Genomic DNA, 24,596 nt, shown 5'->3' with positions numbered 1-24,596 from the left:
ATGTGAAAATGCATAGTTCATTCCATGTTAATGCTGGTGTTAGATGTCACTGCAACTTCGTGCTATTAATTGAAGTAGTGTATCAGGTGTGTCTAATAATCTACAGCTTGGATCCGCTTGAACAAACCTACATGGCTCTATGCAGGGGATCAGAGGAGAGATGGCTCTGCTCATTGAAAGATGTTTGATATGCTTCAAGGAACAACAACAACCAGAACTGTATTCTTCTCGTACATGTACACTTAGCCTAATGAACTAGTCACCTAGTCAATCTGAGTTCGAAAATGCCAGCTGCTATCAATCCTGGCTTGGATAACACTAAACCGGATAGGATATTCCCAGAATGGGTGAAGCAAAACAAAGAAATGCAGGGACTGACCTGTTTTAAAAAGATGTCTCGTGAGTCCCTGAAAAACTTCCCTCATACTAAAAGAGTAGGACATTACTTGGTTGGTAAAATGATCAACAAAGGATCTTTCGCAAAGGTTATGGAAGGACTGCATATTCCCACAGGACAAAAGGTATATAATAACTCGCTGTCTTAAATTATTTTAAGGGATTGCTTGGCAGACAAATGGGGACTGGGGGTGATTTTCGTACCTTTGATTTTGCATTGCTTTATTTGTGCTAAAATATTGCATCTCAGTTGGCAAACACAAGCAAAAACTATCAGTGGATACTGTAAAATAGGCCTAAATTTTTGGCACGTACTTAGGGCATGTGTATTTTTTTTTATTAATTAAGGTATTATCTTTCATTACTAATAAAACAGAGGAATGTTTTATATAGCTTGCAAACAAGTAAATAAAAATGTATAATGTACACAAATACTATGGCGCCAAATACACCTGTATTTCTTTTTAAGTCGTAAAGTGGGCAAACAAATTATGCACATTCTTTCTACAAAACTAGCAAGAGAGAAGAGTTAGGTGAAAATGACATAGATCTCCCTTTTACCTTACTATTCCAGAACCTCAGGGCCAAGTTTCAATGGCACACACACTGGGACCCCTATAATTAAGCCACCCAACCTTACATCATATTCTACTGATTACAGTTCCATTATTGTTCTATGTGAAATCCACTAAAATAACCAAATATATGTGCATATAAATTAATAATCCTTGAATATCAGATGTTCAAAGATTAAGAAATTTCTGAAATACCTTTGCCTTGTGACATGTAAAAAAGTGCTGGCACATGACATTTTCATTAAATAGCTCTTTAGTCTGAAGAATAGACTACAGTAACCATTTTGAATAGCTGTTAATATTTGTACAGAGAACAAATTCAATTAAGTTCTCTATATCCCACTTCTCATTTGATGTAATATGTAATTATATATATATATATATATATATATATATATATATTAGGAAATATGGCTTATAACAAAGCAAGGATTTGAAATTCTACATATAAATAACTCAGCTTAAAATACACAATTATTATAATTTAAATTCAAGTAATATTTACTTTTTTCCTGTGTTTTTTTTACATTTTTCTGAAGCATTCAGGCATTGGCTAAAATGCCTGATTTTAACAATTTGCACATGCGATTTATACAATTGTAAGCACTCAAATATAAAATCCAAGTATGGTATTTCTCTCTGTCACAGAACATCAGCAACGTCAGGCTGCAAACTCACTAGCTACTAGTTATGTGGGCACCTTGGTTACCTGTTTTGTTATGCGTTGCTCTTTAGTCATGAGTACTTTCATAAAACAGTTTTCATGCTCTAGATATCAAACAGCCAGTTAATGGCAAAACTTAGACCAGTGGTTTTGCATGCAAATTTTGTTTCTGTTTTCATCATATGGTCCTTTCTATCAGCCTTAATACCGGTAATTGAGATGATTTGCTCCTATATGAAGCTGATAAAAATGTATCACCCATATGTTACGGTGACCAGAGGTGTCCCATATTTTCAACCTTAACGATTTAATTTAGTCCACAAATAGGCTCAATAGGTCAACAACATTATAATATTATAACCATATTTAAAGATTTGATTGAACATTACCTTTTAAATATTGTTTCAGTACATATTCAGCAAAGTTAGGTTAAGTCATGTGCATACCTGGGAACTCTGGGAACGCTTTTTGTCTGTAGACTGCGGGAGGAGCGCAGTTTCTCCGGTTTGACACCCAAATCCTCCGTGTTGCAGTAGTGGGGTCTTGACATTCCACACTCACCCATTTACCCCTTAAATAGGGTGTGCCCTGCAACATTAGTGGAAAAGCCCACCAACAAAGGCAGGAATGCCAACTGATGTTAATGGGACTGCCAGTGCCGTGAGCAGGACCACTGACTGATGTCAGTGGGTAGTCTTGGCCGCATCCCGCAAGTGGGGGTCCAGGTAGCTGGAGCCTAAAAGTTCTCAGTTATGATAATGTGCCCAAGGCACAACATTTCACTGAATTCACATTCTGTTCAGCAGTGCTGAACCAAATGTTGGCAATTAAGTAACATATAATTCCTTAACATATGTCCCTGGGTTTTTCTTTAAAAATCTGGTCAGTAAATGGCAGGGGAGGACTGAGACCTTACAGGGCCCCCGGCAACAGAAATGAATGGGCCCCCTGTGGTGATGCCCCTCCCTTAGACATGCCCTATCATGACCACACCTCTCCCTGGTTAATCTCTCCCTTGTGGTTACATCCCCACATATCATTTTTTCAGTATTTTAAGTAATAAAAAATATACCTTTTAAATAGTATTAAAAAATAAATTTGTGGTTTTCACATAACACAAAATGATGTTCCTTATATATGTTAAATTATATGGGCAACAATGGAAAATATAACAATATTGCACAAGTAATTTTAAATACAGAAATTAAATCTGAAAAATATCTTCACTATCACTGTAAACAAAAACTATAACTAGGTAGTGCAAATGCTCAATGAAAGATTTTGACACAAAATAGGTCTTCTCAGTTAGAAATTCACTAACTATTATAAACATAAACCTTTACCCTAAAACTTACAGTTGATTAGCTAATGTATAAGAGTCCAGACATTGACAGTGGTACAGCAAATTCCCATCACTCTATACTGAGGCAGACATTGACGGTGGTACAGCATAACCCCCATCACTATATACTGGCCAGACATTGAGGGTAGTACAGCATAACTTCCATCACTATGTACTGAGCCAGACATTAGTGGTAGTACAGCATAACTCCCGTAACTATATAATGAGCTTGACATTGACAGTGGTACACTATAACTCCCATTACTTTATACTGAGCCAGTCACTGATGGTGATACACCATACCTAAGACAAGCCAGGTTCAGGAATGGAGCAATATAGTCAGGAACTAACTGATTTCAGAATTGGAGAAGTAAGAAATAATATCAGTACAGCAAATCAGGTCACAACAGGAGATGACAATAATAGACACTGCTACTAGTGGCTAGATCACAAAACGGCATTAACGATAAGCGAGAATAGCCTATTATAGTACTGGACATGAGAGTCAGTGGAGGTAATGGCACATAGCTAACAGATAATCACTCACTGTGACTATAGGAAGCACTATCATAGGAATACCACTTAACAGAAATCCTCCATTAGCAAATCTTCAAGGAACACGACCTGCCCACAAAGGGTCACATCCAGTTGTCTACAAATATTTTAGTTGCCACTAGGGTAAAAGTATAACCTAGCCCAGGGTCCTTACAGTTGCATTTTATTTTCCATCATGTAATTCAATTCTGCAAGTTTAATGTTATACCTCACTTTTTCAACCCAGGACCGCACACACTTGGGTGGACAGGCAGGGGTTAGAAAGTTCAAGTGGTTAACAGGTTCAAGGAGATGATACTTTTACTCAATGGATGAAATCATGCATATTAACAAATCAAAATACACGCAAGGTGTTCAATTAATAATAAAGGTGTAAACATAATGCAAATTAGAATGATCAATCGGAGCTATAATATTGGTGTGGGGGTCATTTTATGGGAGAGACATAAGAGGAATCATTCCATAAACAGATTCAGAAGTATATCATACTATTTAACCTAATACATCATGCGCTCACATAGGCATTGAAGATAATTTGTAAGACTTGAATAATGTTAAGTATATTTTAATTGTGTTATAGGTGGCCATGAAAGTCATTTGCAAAAAGAAAGCCAAGCAAGACTCCTATGTGTTAAAGAACATGAAAAGGGAGCCACAGATTCATCAAATGATTAAACATCCCAATATTGTTCAGCTTTACGATACATTGGAGACAGAAAACTCTTACTATATGGTGATGGAACTATGCTTAGGAGGGGATCTGATGGACAGAATCTGTGACAAAAAGAAACTTGAAGAGACAGATGTTAGAAAGTATGCCAGACAGCTCATGTCTGCAGTGGAGCATTTACACCGGCATGGAATTGTTCATAGGTAATATGGCATAACCTGATTCCATTTTGTTAAATCAATCTTTATTGAAGTGAATGATTAAGTAATTTCATGAAGAATATGTGGTCATATGTATGACAGCCTGTTGTGGCTAATCTCTATGTGGCTTATTGGTGACAGTCTACATACTAGCTGAGTTTAACACTTTAATAACTAAATGCAGCAATAGGAGCATCATTCTCACTACTGCTAAATGTCCAAACTCTTTTTCCTGAAATAATTACGGTATTTAATGATGTGGTGTTGCATCATTAAGATCTTTTATAGAATGCTTGCCATATGACACAAAAGTAGGCCAAAAAAGGTACTTAAACATATGTGTGCTGTTTTCAGGCCAGCTAAGTTGTATTAGTTTAATGTGCTAGGAGATATAATTTAAGATACATGTAAGAGGAACAACACATTTCACATCATATGTAGAGCTAGAAGGTACTTAAGGAACATAAATAGCTAAAATCAGTATAAAATAACGTTTGGCAAAGCAACAGATATCTGTTATATGCAGCATCACATCAGAATGGCCCAGTCTGGATGCCTGTTTTAGAACTGGAAACCTCAGCCTAGATACCTATTTAATGATACAGCTGAGGGAAACTACATGCATCAGACTAACTCTCTCGTGTCGCCACTACCCATGAATATCCATGGGATCTCCACTACTTCTGCTGGGAGGCTATTGTACTTTTTGACTACCCTCTCAGGTAAGAGATTCTTTTGCATTATGTCTCTAAGGGCATGGGTTGGCTTAGCTTCAGAAAGCTTTTATTGCAAGAGAACTGGGTGGGGAGCAGGAAAAAGTGGTGAGGAGTAGGCAGAACATGGGTGAAGGCTGGCCACATGTCGCTCCTCTGCCTAGAGAAACAAGAAATTGAGTTTCATTCGAAAACTTAGGGGCAAACCCATAGATTGCCTGAATGGAACATGAATTGATGGATTATCCAATAAAAGTTATGTTTTCATTTTCCTTATCCATTCAGTCAGTATACTTACAATTCTAGGATTTATCTTGACTGGAATATATAGAGAGTTCCTCGGGATGAATGAACAAATTCTAAGGTTTGTACAAAACTTCTTCATTGCAAGGGGTCAGCAGTTATCCAAATTTAGTAAGCAACTCCAGAAATAGTACTAAAAGCACCCAACAATGTTCCTTTTGAGGATTTTTAATAAATATAGGTTAATGCAACTCGGCAGCATTTTTCAAATTTATATCTGTTTACAAGTTATGATATATTTGTATTTTTTTTTCTTTTTAACTCACAGAGATTTGAAAATTGAGAACTTTCTTCTAGATGAAAATAACAACATAAAAATTGTTGGTATGTGAATCAATATGAAATTTATTGCATGAAAACGTATTGGTATTTTTAGTTTACAAATATACAGCTTTAGCCAAATTATAATGAAGAGATGCATTCCTTCAGGTTTCACAAAAATGAATTTAGTGCTATTATTTGCGTATTTCAAAGTGGCCACATTCAAAGCATATTCAAATATGAACAGATTAATATATTACGCAACAGCACTAATAGGAAATGTCATGTTTTTAATTTCCTAAACACAGATTTTGGATTAAGCAATACAATCAGGTTTGAAGGCCTTTCCCAGGAGCTACTGAGTACTCAGTGTGGAAGTCCGGCCTATGCTGCCCCAGAGCTATTAGCCAATAAAAAATACGGTCCAAAAGTTGATGTCTGGTCAATGTAAGTAAAATTCAGCCACATCTATATCATTTTCAAAAGAACATATAGCTTTACATTTTAATCTTACTTCAAGATTTTGACAGTAATTATTTGCAATAATGTAGATTATGTTTTAGTTCGCTGCAAGTAGTAGTTTAGCACATCTTTCTTGGTTATAGAAAAGCTTCAAACATACATTTAAACATTATTAACTTAACTTCAATCTTATGTACTATGTAACCATGTACTTATTTGAACATGTAGCTTAAACACATTTCTCTGATAATCTCTAAAAACAGAAAACTATTATTGCATCTTGATTCATTTTTCCTACACAAATAAAACAGTTTTATGAACAGTTCCCGGTGCTTTACTTTAATTGCAACAATCTTTAAATCCATAAAAAATAAATATAGACAGACCAACTTAATAAATCACTCCATGCTGTGGTTGGTCTTATTGAATATGCAAACCCCTACTGAAACTGACTTGATGCATCTTCTATATGGTGGACACTGCCAGGCCCGAACTGGCCATGTGGCATACCAGGGAAATGCCCAGTGTGTTGCTGGCCATTGAAGCACTGGTGAGTGTAGGGCTTCAATGCCCGGTGTGCCGCTGGCCATTGAAGCCCTATACTCACCAGTGGCTGAATCTGCCTGGCTGCACGCTACTTGAGCATAAATACAGAGCATGCAGCCAAGCACCTCACTTAAGCCATAAAGTGGCCACTGGCCTTAAAGTGCCAGGACCGTCTTGTGATTGCAAGTCCGGCTCTGGACACTGTTATGATTGCACAAACTAGCATCGAACAGGAATAGAAGCAACCCCTTCTTCTCTTGTAGAAAACCCTTGTAGGAAATCCAAACTTGCATACAGTGGAAAATGTAGAAAAATAAAACTCAATTACTTGTACATTGTCACTGAAAGTGGTGCCCCCTTTCTTCTTCCTACTTAATGTGCAGTGGGGTAGGGGCTTATAATATATAAAATCCACAAGTGCCTCCCTCCTACCATCTATGTCTCATAAGTCATTCACTCTCTGATTTAGTGGAATATTCTTATGACTAATGAGTGGAGGTCTGTCAGGCAAACAATAACACACAAACTAACAAACACTCACTCTAATGCACAGGCATAAACAGCCACTCACCTGCCTTGAGCAAAAACTGAACCTGTCTTTGGGGCAGCTACCGTAATGTCACTTAATGTCATTACATAATGTTTCATGGGCCCACTTAGCCCCCCTCTCCACTAGTGGGCCAACCCTGTTTGGAAATCAACCCACCCCTGTTTTTTTTTTTTACTATAAGCTTTTAAAAGATTGTTTTTGTAATGGCGATTTTTTATTTCCATTATACTGTTCAGGTTAATGATAGGGCAGCATACATAACTATTCGGGTTTCGCAAATTGATCTATATATATTGTGTTAGACAATTTTATCATCACTATATTTATAGTGAATAGGTTATATGCCATAAACTATATTTATTTTATTGGGCTTTATTTCTACTGTTCTGTTGAATGCTGTGGCACCAGGTTTTGTTCTCATTTAGAGCATGACATGAAACACTTACACTTTTTAATCCACCTTTTTAGTCATCCTGTAAGCTGGATCTTAATTACTCATTATATATTTATGTGTAAATGTTGCATGGATGTCAAACTTAAGTATTTGCTCTCAACCCTGCACGGAGCTACATATAATGATATGTGATAAGGATAATAATAAAATCATATTGATATGTTTGTATTTTAACTTGATTCACTTTCAACCTTAAAACAAAATGTATTTATCCAAGGGGACAATTTCATAAAAACATTACCTATTTATTACAGAGGTGTTAGTATGTTTGCAATGCTAACCGGTACACTTCCTTTTACTGTGGAGCCATTCAACATTAAACAGCTTCATCAAAAAATGATAAATGGAGAAATCAGCCCCATCCCACCTGATGTTTCTGCAGGTATTCTAACAACTAGTTTGTCTTTGGGTATCTGTGTGCCTGTACAGTATATACCTTATATTTACATATATATATATATATATATATATATATATATATATATATATATATATATATATATATATATATATATATATGTGCTTATATGTGCCAATTCACACATTGTGACCATACATTATACTGACCTGATGTAATCTCGTTCATTTCTATGGCCCTCTTCTCTTTCCTTCTTCCTTAATTTTATTTCATATTTTCCCTGTCTTTTTTAATGCAGTATAAAATCATAATAATATAAAATAATGAGCTGGATTGTATAGCTGTTTTTTATTTGTGTAAATAAATCCCCTCTATAGGGGAACTGGTATTCAATTTCCAAAGATACACATTTATCACCGGTAATAAAATCAAGCCCATTATGTTTATGGTGAAGTAACTGAAACAGTACTTGTTTTGCTGTAAAAAGTGCTACAATGTACTCTTCTAAGTTATAATTTCAGATCTCTGCTTGTCATTCAGTTATGTGTTCTTGCCTATTCTAACTAGGTGTTGGCTTAGGCAGGCAGATCGAGAGGACGAAGCCCATAGACTTCTATATGAGGAACTGATTCCTTATTGGCCTCCCTAGCAATATTCCATCTAATTTTTCTTAGGTGGTGTGCGCCGAAAATTTCTCGTGCAAAAATTTTCCCAGAGCCAAAATTATGTGCGCACAATATCCGCACCGCATAAAGTATTGGGTTTTTTTATTGGGGAAAACTGTTGTGCGCACAATTTTTGGACGTGTGCGCTCTCTAAAAATGCTATGTGCGCGCGCACAAGCCCACAGCTTAGAGGGAACACTGCTCCCTAGTATACTCTCTGTGGGTCTGTTGGGGAGGCAAAAGACCATTTCTTGATACTACAAGATCTGTGTAGACCACTATATCATGTTTACTTCTACAATAAAGTCTTTCACAATCAGTGACAGATACATTACAGTTTATATGCAGGTCCTTGGAGTTTAAGAAGTCTTATCACAGACACTGGTGTCTGTGTATAAATAGATAGTCCACCCTTGCTACTCCTCTATGGCTACTGAGCAGTGTGAATTGACCTCTAAATAATGTTTATAGTACTGTATAATTTCTTAAACTATGTTTATGTCTTTTGTTCATACATAGGAGCTGTACAATTTATTCATACCCTTCTAGAGGCTGACCCTTCCAGACGTCCTACTGTTAAAGAAGCCATGGAAGACAAGTGGCTAAATGAAGGTTTTACACGAAAACCTCTCATTTCTGTTTCATATAAAAACAGGTGAATCTTTTTTAGTCCGTTTATTGACCTAGCACTTATAAGATCTAGATACTGTTTGGAATACCATGAAACATTTTTTTTTCAATAACAGCAGGATTTTGTTTGAATAGTGGTTGGGCTAATCACCAGTATGTTTTCAATGGGTGGGAAGTGAGCAGAAAAGGTCAGTGCATGACTAAATGCAGCTCCCCACTCAGATATTGAAGACACTAACCTGGGACCTGGGAAGTTGTGTTTGTCAGTGAACCTGGTTAGTTTTCATCTTTGAATAGAAATTTTAAAAAGCATACAAAGTTACTATTAAATTACTATTCATTAAAATGCAATTTACAAGAGAATAGTGCATGTCAGCTCTTCAAAATATGTCATTTATTTTTAATATGCATTATCACCAGATTTTTGGAAAAGAAGCACATATAAAATGCAGTCATTAATTCAGTAAAATGATCCTTACATTTAACATAAGGACTTGTTAGTAAAACCAGTTCTATACAGAAGTACATTATATGGACAAAAATATTGGGACACCTGACCAGGGGCGTACCTAGAGTATTTGGCACCTGGGGGGATCCTGAATGTGGCACCCTCCCCCACACACACACAAATACTTTAAAACTGCACAGTTTCTATCGTTATATACTGGCGCAGACATTGAAGGTGGTACAGCATTACTGTTATCATTATATACTGAGGCAGACATTGACGGTGGTACAGCATAACACCTACCACTATATACTGAAGCAGACATTGACGGTGGTACAGCATAACACCTATCACTATATACTGAGACAGACAATGACAGTGGTACAGCTTAACACCTATCACTATATACTGAGGCAGACATTGAGGGTGGTACAGCGTAATCCCTATCACTATACATTGAGCCAGACATTGACAATAGGGCAGCATAACTCCTATCACTATATACTAAGCCAAACATTGATGTCGTGTAGGCCTACCACTTCATTGTCTGGCTTAGGGATGCACCGAAACAAAAATTCTGGACTGAAACCGAAAATGCAGCATTTAACTGTCCAAAACCGAATATGACCCCCACCATAAAAAAAAAAATCTCACACTTTTATTTAAAGTAAGTGACACACCAAAATAGGACAAAAAAAATCAATAACAATATTAATATATATATATATATATATATATATATATATGTATATATATATGTATATGTATATATATATGTATATATATATATATATATATGTATATATATATATATGTGTATATATATATATATGTATATATATATATATGTGTATATATATATATATATATATATATATATATATGTATATATATATATATATATATATGTATATATATATATATACATATGTATATATATATATATATATGTATATATATATATATATGTATATGTATATATATATATATATATATATATGTATATGTATATATATATATATATATATATATATATATGTATATATATATATATATATATATATATATGTATATATATATATATATATATATATATATATATGTATATATATATGTATATATATATATATGTGTATATATATATATATATATATATATATATGTATATATATATATATATATATATATATCTATGATTGTTAACAGCAATCACACTCCTATCATACCCAGGCATATCCAGATTCCAGCATGTACTAGCTGACTTGGCATGATAGGAGTGCAATTGCTAACAGCTATCACTATCTACCCCCTCCACCTCCCTTCTCACTTTCTACCCCATCTATCTACCCCTCCCTCCCCTCTCACTATCGACCCCCTCTCCCTCCCCTCTAACTATCTACCCCCCTCCCTCCCTCCCTTTTCACTATCTACCCACCTCTCCCTCCCTTCTCACTATCTACCCTCTCTACCCCTTGTAGTTAAAGGTTTTGGACTTACCATCAAGAAGTCCTCTGTGGGAGCGAAACGCCTCCATCTTCCTGCTCTGCCGCTGCTTCCTGCTCTGCCGCTGTGCTGCTTCACTGCTGAGCTCTGGAATATGATATCATATTCTGGCGCTCAGCATGACATGCCCGCACCGCAACCAAGTTAGAGGCCTCACAAATGAGACTGAGGGGCGCCGGGTGGTTGCTAGGCGCCCCTCTCCCCTACGCGTTAAAAAAAAAAAAAAAAGTGACGAGGCTGCCAGGGATCCGGGCAATCTAGGACATGTGGTCACCCGAGCCCGTGGCACCCCCCTGATGAGCGGCACCCGGGGCGGACCGCTGCCCCACTAGGTACGATACTGCACCTGACCATTACACCAACAGGGACTTTTATGACATTGCATTCTAAATACATAGACACTCAAATGTATTTGGTCCCCCCTTTGAAGCTATAACAGCTTCCACTCTTCTCGAAAGGCTTTCCACAAGATTTTGAAATGTTTGCCCTTTCATCCAATAGAGCATTTGTAAAGTCAGGTATTGATGTTGGATGAGAAGGCCTGGCTCACAATCTCCGTTCCAGCTATTCCCAAAGGTGTTTGATGCGGTTGAGGACAGGCCTCTGTGCGGGTCAGTCAAGTTCTTTCACACCAAACTCATCCAACCATGTCTTTATGGACCTTGCTTTGTGCACTGGGCACAGTCATGCTGGAATGAAAAAAGGGCCTTCCCCAAACTGTTAACCACAAGGTGTGAAGCATAGCATTGTCCAACTTTGGTATGCTGAAGAGGACAAGACATTTCGGACAATACTATGCTTCCAAATTTGTGGGAACAGTTTTTGGAAGCTGTGTAGCTGCAAAAAGGGGGTATATTAATGGCTATGTATTTAGAACAATTTTATGAAAGTCCCTGTCGGTGTAATGCTCAGGGTTCCCAATAAATTTCGCCATATAGTGTATCTACTCTACACAAAGATAACACCATACTTACCGTAGTCAGAAGCAATGGTAAGTCGGGGAGGGGAGTGTTGTATGGGTGGCATAAGGCTTTTCTGGAGGCAGAGTGTCCCATAATATGCCTTTTAACCCCCTATATGCCTCTCTGGCTCCAGAAATGCCACTCTGGCATATAGGGGTATAAGGCATTTCTGGAGGCAGAGTGGCATATAGGGGGTTAAAGGCATATCAGGGAGGCTAAGTGGCAAGCCTAGGGGCAGATGTGCATAACTGGGGGCAGGTTGGCAAATAAAAGGAAATAAAAACAAAAAAAAATATTTTTCTCAATCATAGCTTTTATTAAATATTAAAAAATAGTTTACATGAATCAGTAGCGTACCTAGCGGGGGGCGGGGGGGGCGGTCCGCACCGGGTGCCGCTCATCAGGGGGGTGCCAACTTGCCGGCACCCGGCACGCCTCCAGAGACGGACAGTAATGTCCGCCGCTGGAGGAGCAGGCTCGCAAGAGAGCGGTATCGGAGGTCTTTAACAGACCTCCGGCTCCCTTGAGTGATTTTAAGCCGGTTCCCTTGAACCGGCTTAAAATCACTCAAGGGAGCCGGAGGTCTGTTAAAGACCTCCGATTCTGCTCCCTTGCGATCCGCGCGGCAACTGCTGCTGTGCACTTGTGCATAGGGCACTGTGGGCGCGGCTTCAGTGCCGCCGGGATCTGACAACAAACCCCGGCGGCACTGAAGCCGCGCCCACAGTGCCCTCTGACCCGGAAGAAGACAGAAGAAGAGGAGCGAAGAGGAAGACTGCTGTAAAAAGAAAATACTGCTGTAAGAAGAAAAGAAGTAGAAAAGAAGGTAGGAAATCATTCATTAAGACTGAGTGACAGTGAGAGTGGATTGGTATATGTGTGGAATCTGTGGATTGGTATATGTGTGTGGATTGGTATATGTGTGGATTGGTATATGTGTGGATTAGTATGTGTGGAATCTGTGGATTGGTATGTGTGGAATCTGTGGATTGGTATGTGTGGATTGGTATGTGTGGAATCTGTGGAGTGGTATGTGTGGTATCTGTGGAGTGGTATGTGTGGAATCTGTGGATTGGTATGTGTGGAATCTGTGGATTGGTATGTGTGGAATCTGTGGAGTGGTATGTGTGGAATCTGTGGAGTGGTATGTGTGGAATCTGTGGATTGGTATGTGTGGAATCTGTGGATTGGTATGTGTGGAATCTGTGGATTGGTAAGTGTTGATTGGTAAATGTGTGAGAGTGATGGGTGTTATGCTGTACCATTTCCAATGTCTTTTTCATTATAATTATGCTCTAAAGTACATCATAACTCCCATCACTCTATACTGTTCCGTACAGTGGCAGAGCTGGGAGACAGAGGCCTTGCACCCCCACCGCAGGGTGCTGGTCAGGTTCTATGTGGGCAATGTGGACGCTGGCTTTGGGGTGTGCAATCTGTGATCTATGCCTGTAATTTAGGGTGTTTTATCTATAACTTTAATGCTGAGTTTTTATGTGAATTCCAATTGATCAATACCTGAAAAGCTGGGTTTGTGTGTTAATGTGTTGGTCTGTATCTGCTATGCTATGTTTCTATACATTATTTATGTTTACCAGCAAATACAGGATTTGTATGTCTTATTCAGTTGATCAATACCTGGGGTGCTGTTTCCATGTGTTGTTTATTTGATCTATACCTTCAGTGCTGAGTGATTTCCAGTTGATCTATACCTGCAGTGCTGGGTTTGTGTGTTCTGTTGATTTATACCTGCAATGCTATGTTTCCATACATTATTTATGTATACCTGTAAATACAGGATATTTATGTCTTATTCAGTTGCACGTGCTGTTTCCATGTGTTGTTTATTTGATCTATACCTGAACTACAGGGAGTAATTAAAAGAGAGTTGTAGTTTAGTGACGTAGGGGACAAATGGACTTTGGGGATGATTACGGGGAGAGGACCTCCCAATGTCACGGTGCAGTCAGAAGAAGGGAAGGCTGTACTGACTCTCACAGTCTTCCCCTGATCTGCAGTTGAGGGCAGTACAACATAATCCCTATCACTATACATCGATCTAGACATTTACAATAATGCAGCATAACCCCTACCACTATATACTAAGCCAGACACTGAAGTGGTAGGCCTACACCACATCAATGGCTTTCTATATAGTGATATGGGTTATGCTGCATTATTGTAAATGTCAGGCTCAATGTATAGTGATATGGATTACGCTGCCCCACCGTCAATGTGTGCTCTGTATAAAGTGATAGGTGTTATCCTGTATCACCGGCAATGTGGGCCTCAGTATATATTTACAGTTATGTTGTACCACCGTCGGCGCGTGCCTCAGTATATAATGGAAACAGTTATGTTGTACTACTGTCAGCGCGTGTTTCAGTATATAATGATAGCAGTTGTGCTGCACAACTGTCAATGTCTGCCTCAGTGTATAATGATAGTTATGTTGTACTACTATAAGTGTCTAGCTCAGTATATAAAGATAGCGGTTATGCTGTACCACCATCAATATCTGGCTCAGTTATAGTGATAGGTGTTATGCTGTTCCACTGTAGTATCTGGCTCAGTGTATAGTGATAGGAGTTATGCTGTTTCACTGTAATGTTTGCCTCAATACATAATGAAATTACTTAAGCTGCACCACCGTCAATGTCTGTCTCAGTATAGAGTGATGGGCATTATGCTGTACCACCGTCACTGCCTGGCTCAGTATATAGTGATAGGTGTCATGCTATACCACAGTCAGTGTCTGGTTCATATGGTATATATAATCATGAGTCGACATGGCAACACCACTATATATGCAAATGCTTAAATAAAAAGAGAACAATGTTATGGTGACTCCTGATTATAATATCAGAATTTTTTTTTAGTTTATAGTGTCTTTAGCTGCTTAGCCAGTACTTAATTTGTAATGTTTGTCACTCATTTGTTAGGTCTTCTTAGAAACTTGTTGTGTTTGTTGTTTTTTGGGGGGGGTTATTAAAGAAAGCACTATTATATGTTCAGTAAATGTTATTTAAACAAATTTATTTTACTTATAAGTTATTAATTTATTTTTTCTGATTTCTTGTTGTTTACAGTTGACATACAGTTTACAAATTGGTGCAATAAATATTCTTGCCAACATAATTTTGTAGATGTCTTTACATTTGGGGGGGGGGGTGCCACTTACAGGATCCGCCCCAGGTGCCAAATACTCTAGGTACGCCCCTGACATGAATTAATATTCACTAGTCAAACTTTTTTCCTATAGGGTCATCTTATATTCAAGCTTTTTCTTTTTTCTTATAATCAGGGTAGTCTTATAATCGAGCAAATACAGTAGTATATTCTGTTCTCAGCTATTTGGGCAAAATAAATCTACTTCTGTAACACTAATTAAAAGACCTCTTTTTATAATGTATGGTAGGATGGATTTGTTTAATTTTTTCCCAAGGGTTAAGGTGGTCAGACTTGATGGTTCCTATCTACTGTCAGAATCTGTGATTGTGTTTTTATCTATGCTGAATTTTTTAATGTGACATTTTTTTGCACGTAATTTAAATAGGACAATAAAACAAACCCAGGTGAGTGTTTTTGTCCTGTGCTTGAGGGTTGTAAATGTGGGTACAGGAAATGTTAGCAAACCGTTTGTGGTCTGCTGGTATTCATCATCGTGTACAGTGCTAAATGATGTAGAACAGATTCCCTACTAGTTTTCTTATGCCTTTGGAAAGTATTATTTTGTGAGTAAGGTACTATATTTTGTATTTGCACATTTACACTTTGGAAGTCATGAGTTCAACAGCAGGTGTTATGAGATGATAATAACCATAGTAAAGACTCACGTTGCTTAAATGTTTGGGTTTAAATGCAGGAAGTCGTAAAAACCATGTTGTTTTTATAACACCTTGTTACTTGCAAAGCGTGATATCATAAAAAAGAAAGAAACTAAAACTGAATTGCCATACTTTAGAGGATTGCTCGAGGTGACAAGGGCAACATTACAAAAAAAATGGTTGGGATAATGAGACAGCAAAGTGAATTATTACACGTTATCTTAATTATGTTTAACTTCTAAAAAAGAATAAAATTAAAGGCAGGAATTATGTTTAGTGTATATATATATATATATATATATAGATATATATTTATATGTATTTATTTATTTATTTTTTTAAACAAATTGGAATTACTTTTAAGTAAACTCTCAGATGTTTGTTGCTATGATGCGAGTCTTTGAATAGGATTATGCTGTTAAAACAATTAAAACCAGCTGGGCTGATAGACTGCATCAATTCTAATGGTTATTAACGTGTTTGCAGACAAAAATGACTTGGCTGTAGAACATGACTTTTATTTGTTTTATTTTTTGAAACTCAATATAAATCAGGTTTTAGAGTTGCTTAAATAATTATTTTTTATATATTGATAGTTTTAAAATTCTACTTTAAAAAAAATTTTTTAAGCACATGCTTTGTGTGGGATTCTGATTCTAGATTAAGCTAACCCTGCCTACCTTTCCCAAACAGTTTTTTCAAATGGATCTAATGAATGTATCACCATCTTAGATTACAATGACCTGTAACTTATCAGTCTGGTTTTCAAAATACCGTATATGCTCAATTATAAGACAACACCCCAAAATTTTAATCTAGGGAAAAAAGGCCAGAATATAAAACTACCCTATAGGAAAAAAGTTTTACCAGTAAATATTAATTCACATTAATTTCATATTTAATATAAACTATGATTGAATTTTTTTTTTAATTTCCTTTTATTTGCCAGTCTGCCCCAGTTATGCACATCTGCCCCCCAGATATGCCTTATATGCCACTCTGCCCCCCAAATTGCCTTATATCCCTATATGCCACTCTGCCTCCCTAATAAGCCACTCTGCCCACAGATATGCCTTATACCCCCTATATGCCACCCTGCCTCCCTGATATGCTTTTTAACCCCCTATATGCCACCATGCCTCCAGAAAACCATTGAACCCCCCCATGCCACTCTTAACCCTCCCCATGCCACTCTTAACCCCCCGTCTTACCAGTGCATCTCTTTACTTGTGACCCGTGCTTCAGACTCCCTGGTGTCTAGTGGGGCAGCCAGAGGAGGTCTGTGTGATGCAGACCTCTGCTTCCGCTGTCCAGTACTTCTGCCGGGGCTTCTATGACGGAAGAGCTGGCATCACACGAAGTGCCTGCAGCAGTGGAGGTTGTCTGTGCGTATCCCACAAATGTTAACTGGCTGCGGGATGTACACAAACATCCTCCGCTACTGCCGGCGCTCCGTCATAGAAGCCCTGGAGAGGTGGATCCGGGTCTCCTGCAGTGCTGCGGGGGATCTGGATCTTGGTCTCGTAGTCAGACCTCTATTTAAGGTCTGATTAGAAGATGACCTCGAATATAAGATGGGGGATATTTTTTCAGAGCATTTGGTCTGAAAAAAAACTTGTCTTATAATCGAACAAATACGGTAGTGACCATTACACTGCTACTAACGCAGACACACCACTCCCAGCTCAACTGGGTCACGTAACACAACTCTATGTGACCCTGCATTAGTAGTGCGGCAGCTTTTACGAAGAGTGATTGACAGTGTACACGTTAAGAGTGTGAAGAGTGTATAGGAATGAGTTAGCATAAAAAATAGCAATAAAAATTCACATAAAATACAAGAGACTCATGATAATATTAAATGTATGCTTACTAATGCAAGGAGCCTAAATAACAAAATGGGGGAACTAGAGGCAATAGCATACACAAATCAATATGACATAAAACGCATAAGGGAAACATGGTGGTATGAGACGCATGATTGGGCAGTTAACTTAAATGGTTACACATTATTTAGGAAGCATAGAAAAAACAGGAAAGGTGGTGGGGTATGTTTGTATGTCAACAATGAGCTAAAGTCAAATATTAAGCAAGTAGAATGTGACAAGGAAAATGTGGAAGCTTTATGGGTAGGTATCAGCTTGGGGCAAAAAAGGAAATCAATTACTGGTTAGGATATGTTATAAACCACCTAATATTAATACTGATGAGTAAGAAAATGTGTTAGAGCAAATTGAGAAAGCTGAACATCTGGGTAGCACATTAAGTATTGCAGATTTTAATTACACGTAAATTGGGATAGAGGGACTAGTAGTTCTGCAAGGGGATTTAGGTTTTTAAACCTGTTAAATGACACCTTCATATACAAGCACCAACTAGAAAGGACTCTTGTCTAGATCTTGTAATAAACAAACAATGTAACATATAATTTTAAAAAGAACAATTTCAATAAGATAAAGGCAGCTTGACAACATATTGACTGGCATAAACTCTTTAGTGAAAAAAACACTGAGGAAAAATGGAATATCTTCAAACAAATATTAGAAAGGTACGCTTCTCAGTATGTACCAGATTGAAACCAATGTGGCATAGTGGGGAAGTAAACCAAGAAATAAAAAAATAAGAAAATGGCTTTTAAAACATTTAAATCAAACAAATCAGAGTCATCCTATATAAGATATAAGGAAGTGCACAAGCACCATAAACGGCAATAAATTAGGCAAATGAGAAGGATTTGGGAATTGTTATAGACCACAAACTAGGCAACAATGTGCAATGTCAGTCTGCGGTTGCTAAGGCCAGTAAGGTATTGTCATGTATAAAAAGGGACATTAATGCGCGGGATAAAACTATAATTTTGCCTCTTTATAAATCAATGGTAAGACCAAACCTTGAATGTGCTGTGCAATTAGAAAAAGTGCAAAGGTGTGCTACAAAATTAATAAAAGAAATGGAACACTTTAGTTATGAAGAAAGGTTAAGAAATTTAAATCAGTTTAGTTGAGAATAACGGCCCCTCAGAGGGGAATCTGATAGCATTATACAAATATTTCCTTTCCTAACTTCACCTCACCTTCCCTTGTGTCACATACCCTCTACTTTCATCACTTTACTCTCCTCACCTGATTCCACATACCCTCATTGGGGTGAGCTTAGGGCTAGGGACACTTGGGTGTACTATTTCTTCGAGGCATCCACTGTAACTAAAAGCTATGCACATACTAATATGTAAATTTCCTCAAACACCTACTCACCATACACACCATACAAACTACATGCTCACACAACAACCATACACTAACAAACACAATACTCTAACGCCATACACTTAAAAAGTATGTGGACACCCCTTCTAATTATTAAGTTTAGATCTTTCAGCCACATCCGTGCTAACAGGTGTATAAATCAGTACATAGCCACAGCATTTCCATTGGGAGATTGTCTATTATTGTTACTCATAGTGCTAGACCACTCACACTCACAGAGCTCAGAGAAGCAAGTAAAAATAGCCTGTCCTCAGAGCATACCTGGGGACTTTTGGGCTCTGGCTACCTGGAGCCTTCCCTTGCGGGACGCGGCCAGGACTGCACACTGACATCAGAGGCATTACACAGTACAGTTTCAAACTGCCTCTGAAATCAGCACAAACTCTGTGCCTGAAAACTTCATGAAATGGGCACACAGGCCAAATATCACTATTTGCAATGCTTAGCTGGAATGGTGTAAAGCACACTGCCACTGAACTCTGGAGCAGCGGAAACATGTTCTCTGGAGTGATCAATCACACTTTGCTATCTGGAAGTCTCATTGACAAATCAAGGTTTTGAGATGCCAGGAGTATTCTGCCAACCATAATTTATAATGCCTACTATAAAGTTTGGTGGAAGAAGGATAATGGTCTAGGGCTGTTTTTCAGGGTTTGGACTTGGCCCCTTGCTTCCAGCGAAGGGTAATGTTAATGCTACATCATACAAAGACATGTTTCCAACATTGTGGCACCAAGTTAGCAAGACCCTTTCCTGTTCCCGCATGACTGTGCTCCTGTGGTGTGAAGGAATTTGATTGGCATGCACAAAACCCTGACCTTAACCCTATTGAACACCTTGGGGATGATTTGGAATGCCAGTGCCTGACCTCACAAATGCTCTTTTGGTTGAATGGGCACAAATACCTACAGAGCTGGAGGCATTGGGTCAACTTGAAGGGGAGCTAAAGGGGCAGATCAGAGCTGAGGGAATGGAAAGCTTAGAATAAATCATTAAAATAACATCATACTACAACATATATTACAGTAACAGAAACCCACAAAAGTGAAACACAAACCCCTCACTGTTAGGGGAACTTGAACTGTGACATTAATAAACCTATATAGCAATGTTATTATTATTAATAATGGTTTATGCTGTTGTGATGAAAGTCCAATCATTAATCATTGTTTTAATGTGCTATAATATTTGCTATATTTCCTTTTCTCAGACTTCAACCTGATGAGTTAAACACCCTTGTTTTGAATTATATGACTGAAACCATGGACCTTGACATTTCTGAGATAGTTAACACATTAGCAGATAACAGACCATCACCAATTATGGCTTCTTATTGTTTACTTTTGAAGAAATTGCAGATGCATCAAAAAGAGCACACAATTATTAAGGTAAAAGCCTTGATTTTATAATATGAAGCAAATTATTTTTTTTATGTGGTTTTCTCCTAAAAGGTGTAGCATTTTCAACCTAGCAATTGAAACGTAGAAATGTAATAACATCAGATAAAAGCAAAGGTTCCATTGACTTATTCCAATATTTTCAGTTGATACCACAAGTTATCATTAACAATCAGTCCAAGTAACAAATAATGATTATTGAAACGATATATATTTTTGTTTGGTAGTGTTTGTTAGAAAATACCTTAATGAAAGGTAATAAAAATGTCCTTTATTCACATTTATATTTCTGTATTTACTAAAACATTTTAATGAATTATCTTGTTATATAACATATTTTAACATATTAAATAGTTGTTCATGTTTTTTCATAGAAAAATTAACAAAACAATGGATACAATCCACAGAGAATCAAATCACCTGTGTTGGTATTGTAACAGGGTATTTTCTTTCTTACGCATCACGTGCTTGATTTTTATTTCAAATCATAAGATAAGATTTTAAGTAAAACAGGCAGGTAGGTAATAAGGCAGGATAAGGAGCTACATTGTTTTCTCAAGGTCTACTATATAGAAGCAACAGGATAAAGTCGCTGGGTAGGAGTAAATTGTATTAAAACATGTGTCTCTGTTCACAGATTGAAGCAGCAATAAAGAAAAGTAACAATGTCCACACTATGCCCTCAAAAGATGAAACACAGAATACTGCGCAAAGTGAAAATGAAAGAAAAGATGCTAAAACAGACAAGAGGCCTATTTCACATGAGCCAATTCAAGAAGATGAAATTGCTATTACTTTAGATAATCAAGAAAATGTTTTTGAAGGTAGATTTTCTTTTGCATTTTAGCAATGACACTGTGTGATATTCTTGGACATCACACAAGCTAACGGTTATGTAATAATCTCTAGTGTATTATATTGTTAAATGACTTGAGATTTGCTGGGTTTTGTTAACATGTTTTCATGTGTTAATATAAAGCTGTGTCTTCAGTTTTAATTAGAGAGGAAATCTAATGAAGTTAATTTTGCCCATTCCTGTGTTCGGTTTGGGTGAATATTCATGTACATTCTTTGTGTTCATTTTTTTGTAGAAGGGGGTAATAAGGGGCTAACGCGGTATGTACCTGCACTTCATTGGTTGATGGCAGATAAGCCCCCTGCTGGCAACCAATAGAGTCGCTCGTAGAGACTTTTAAAATCCTGGTGCCACAACTTGGCTCCAAGAGTTAAAGGTCCGTACGAACGACCAATTGTGTTGCTTGCACGGCCCTTTAACTCCCAACAGGGAACTTGGCCTGTCTCCCCGCTTCAAGAGTTAAAGGTCTTTAACTCCTGCTGGCGAACCTACGGATTTCCGCTCCCACTAACCCCTGCGATGCTGCGTAGATAAGGTAGGCTAGATGGGGAAGAGACCAGGGAGATTAGTAAATGAAGACAATCAAGAAGATTCTTCGTGTTGTATGTCTTCGTCTTCGTATACATTTTGCTGCCGCCATGTTCGTATATTCGGTATTCGGGCTGAACAACGAAAACGCATCCTTCGTGCTCGTTTTCATGTTCGCCCCGAATACGAATGCACAAGTCTACTAATCAGTGCATACAAAATTTTGCTGTTGCACCTAAAACATGAGACTTAAATCTTATTTTCATTGTCCACTGGATTTAGTCTGGAGTTCTAAAGCATATGTACAGGAAAAATACCTAGAAATACTTCTTGCTTACCATAGAGATATGTCGGACACACTAGAAAGAACATATGTACCAATTGAAACGTTTTTTTAAGTGTTGCTTAAATTTACATTATTGTATTTTTTACATTTGTTACAGGCTCACAATTTGCAGGTAGAGAAATGGTTTACCTGAAACCTCCAAATTCTTCAAAGCAAGAAACATTGGATGTAAATATAAAACATTGTTCTTTGGACGTTAATGATTTGAAAAGTAATCAAGAAAGCAACACGTCTAATCCTGACAAAAAAAGGGAATATTTTCCACGCAAACCACAACAACCTGACATGCAAAAAAGACAACCACCACAAAGTTATAAAATGGGTAGTTCCAACACTGGAAAGAAAGAATTGAAGCATATTAATAGGCTTTCATGTGAGAGTCCTCCTTCCCAGAAACAGTTTACCAGATTTAGAGACTTGTTAAAATCAGTGGACAATAATATTCCACCTGCATATAGTCAGCAGAAAGACAAAGAATGTCTCAATATAGTGACGATTGAAACTTTGCACCACTCTCCTTTACCTAGGGTTAGACAACCTGCATTAAGAAACCCTATTACTAAGCACATTTCGTGGGTGGTACCACACCATGTTAAAACTGGGTCACCACCATTTGTCTTTAATGGCTCAAGGCCACCTGTTTTCCCAATGTCCAGGCAACAAACAATTATGGTGAGAAGCTTAAGAAATTCAAAAGAAAAGCCGTCTTTTCCTTTAGATATTAGCAAAGTTAAAAGAAACACAATACAATTAAAACAAACACATAAATCCACTGATTTAAACCTTCCCCTTTTATTACCCACACATCAAAAAAAATCAGACCAACACAATGAAATTTTAAGATTAGAATTTGCATAGATGGAACTATCTCCAGTTCAGTAAATTATCAACTTTGGAAATAGGTTCCTAAAATCAGTATACAACTTATCCATATAACATTATTTATAAAGAATAAGAGCAAATGGGTAAATTGGTTTCTCCATTTATCTATCATATCCACTTTTTTATAGTTGAATGCGACTTGCACCTGGTTGTTGCCAACAATGCTACCACATGATATTGTAGGGTCATGATGCCACAACACACGCTACATCACATTCTGTCCTTGGAGCGTTGTACACATGTAAACAACCATGTATACCCATTAGATCAAAAAGTTTGAAATATTAAAGATATTGTGGCTAAAGTCAGAGCCGAACTGGCCGCCAAATGATGTGCTATCGCATGTTACATTTTTAGACTTCAGCAGGGTGCGGTTTCACATATCCAGCTTGCTGCAGCATACTGCGGGACCCAATCTGCTGCCGGAATGGCAGTATATGTAAGTTTACTTCTCTACTGGCCAACTACCCACTAGAAATTTGTCTGGTGTACCAGTTGGCCATTCTGGATAAAGCACAATGTGTGAATTGGGTGGGGTTCATGTTTAGCCAGTACTATGAAAACATAGCATATAATGTAATCTGTATTCCTATAGGATGATTAGCAGCAAAAATGCAATGCGTTCTTAAAGCAACAAGAAACATACAAAATCATTGTGCCATATAGTAATTTGACACTACTTTATGAAAATTTGCCAATTCACACACCATATACATTAATTCTAATATATCTATTATTCAGATAATTCCACAATATAGGAACCTCTTAGGGATTGTCCACATTTTTCTTGCTTGGTTTCCATATTTCATATAACAGTTTTATGCAACATATGTAACATAATTGAAAGTTGCTTATCATTGTATGAAATTACAGTTTTGTAGCATAAACATCTCATATTTTTTAACTATTAATACTATTAATACTCATTTTATGTTTTGCCCTGAACTACTAGGAACAGACCATTTACAGTGTTAACTATAGAAGTTCATTTACCTGAGCATTGTTCCTGTAACTAATCAGGAAAAGTGTGTCGTATGGCTCCGAGAGAATACGGTAAAAACTTTGAAAATGTTTGCGCATTTTTTTTGCCAACAATCCAAAATTTAATAGGACTTGTAATGTGTAATACTAGCCATCCTAGGGAATGTCCTGTTTACTTGTTGATGCACTTACACATGGTGTCACACACTGTAGTGTAGCAGAGCAGTGCTTGCAATTACGCATGTTTGCATAAATA

The 24,596-nt window shown here is 37.4% G+C and overlaps 1 protein-coding gene across 1 annotated transcript; it reads left to right on the top strand.

The window, feature by feature from the left end:
* The first annotated feature begins 284 nt into the window (after positions 1–284).
* On the top strand, positions 285–23,963 carry LOC128483986 (hormonally up-regulated neu tumor-associated kinase homolog A-like). Its single transcript, XM_053460307.1, has 10 exons — positions 285–521; positions 4,113–4,405; positions 5,687–5,742; positions 5,988–6,126; positions 7,946–8,073; positions 9,234–9,369; positions 20,561–20,738; positions 21,385–21,571; positions 22,575–23,149; positions 23,955–23,963. Exons 1-10 carry the CDS (start codon positions 285–287, stop codon positions 23,961–23,963), a joined length of 1,938 nt encoding a protein of 645 aa, XP_053316282.1.
* The last annotated feature ends 633 nt before the right edge of the window (positions 23,964–24,596 follow it).

This window comes from Spea bombifrons, chromosome 3 (genome assembly GCF_027358695.1).
Source record: "Spea bombifrons isolate aSpeBom1 chromosome 3, aSpeBom1.2.pri, whole genome shotgun sequence".
NCBI lineage: Eukaryota > Metazoa > Chordata > Amphibia > Anura > Pelobatidae > Spea > Spea bombifrons.
This window is presented reverse-complemented; position numbering and strand designations above follow the sequence as displayed.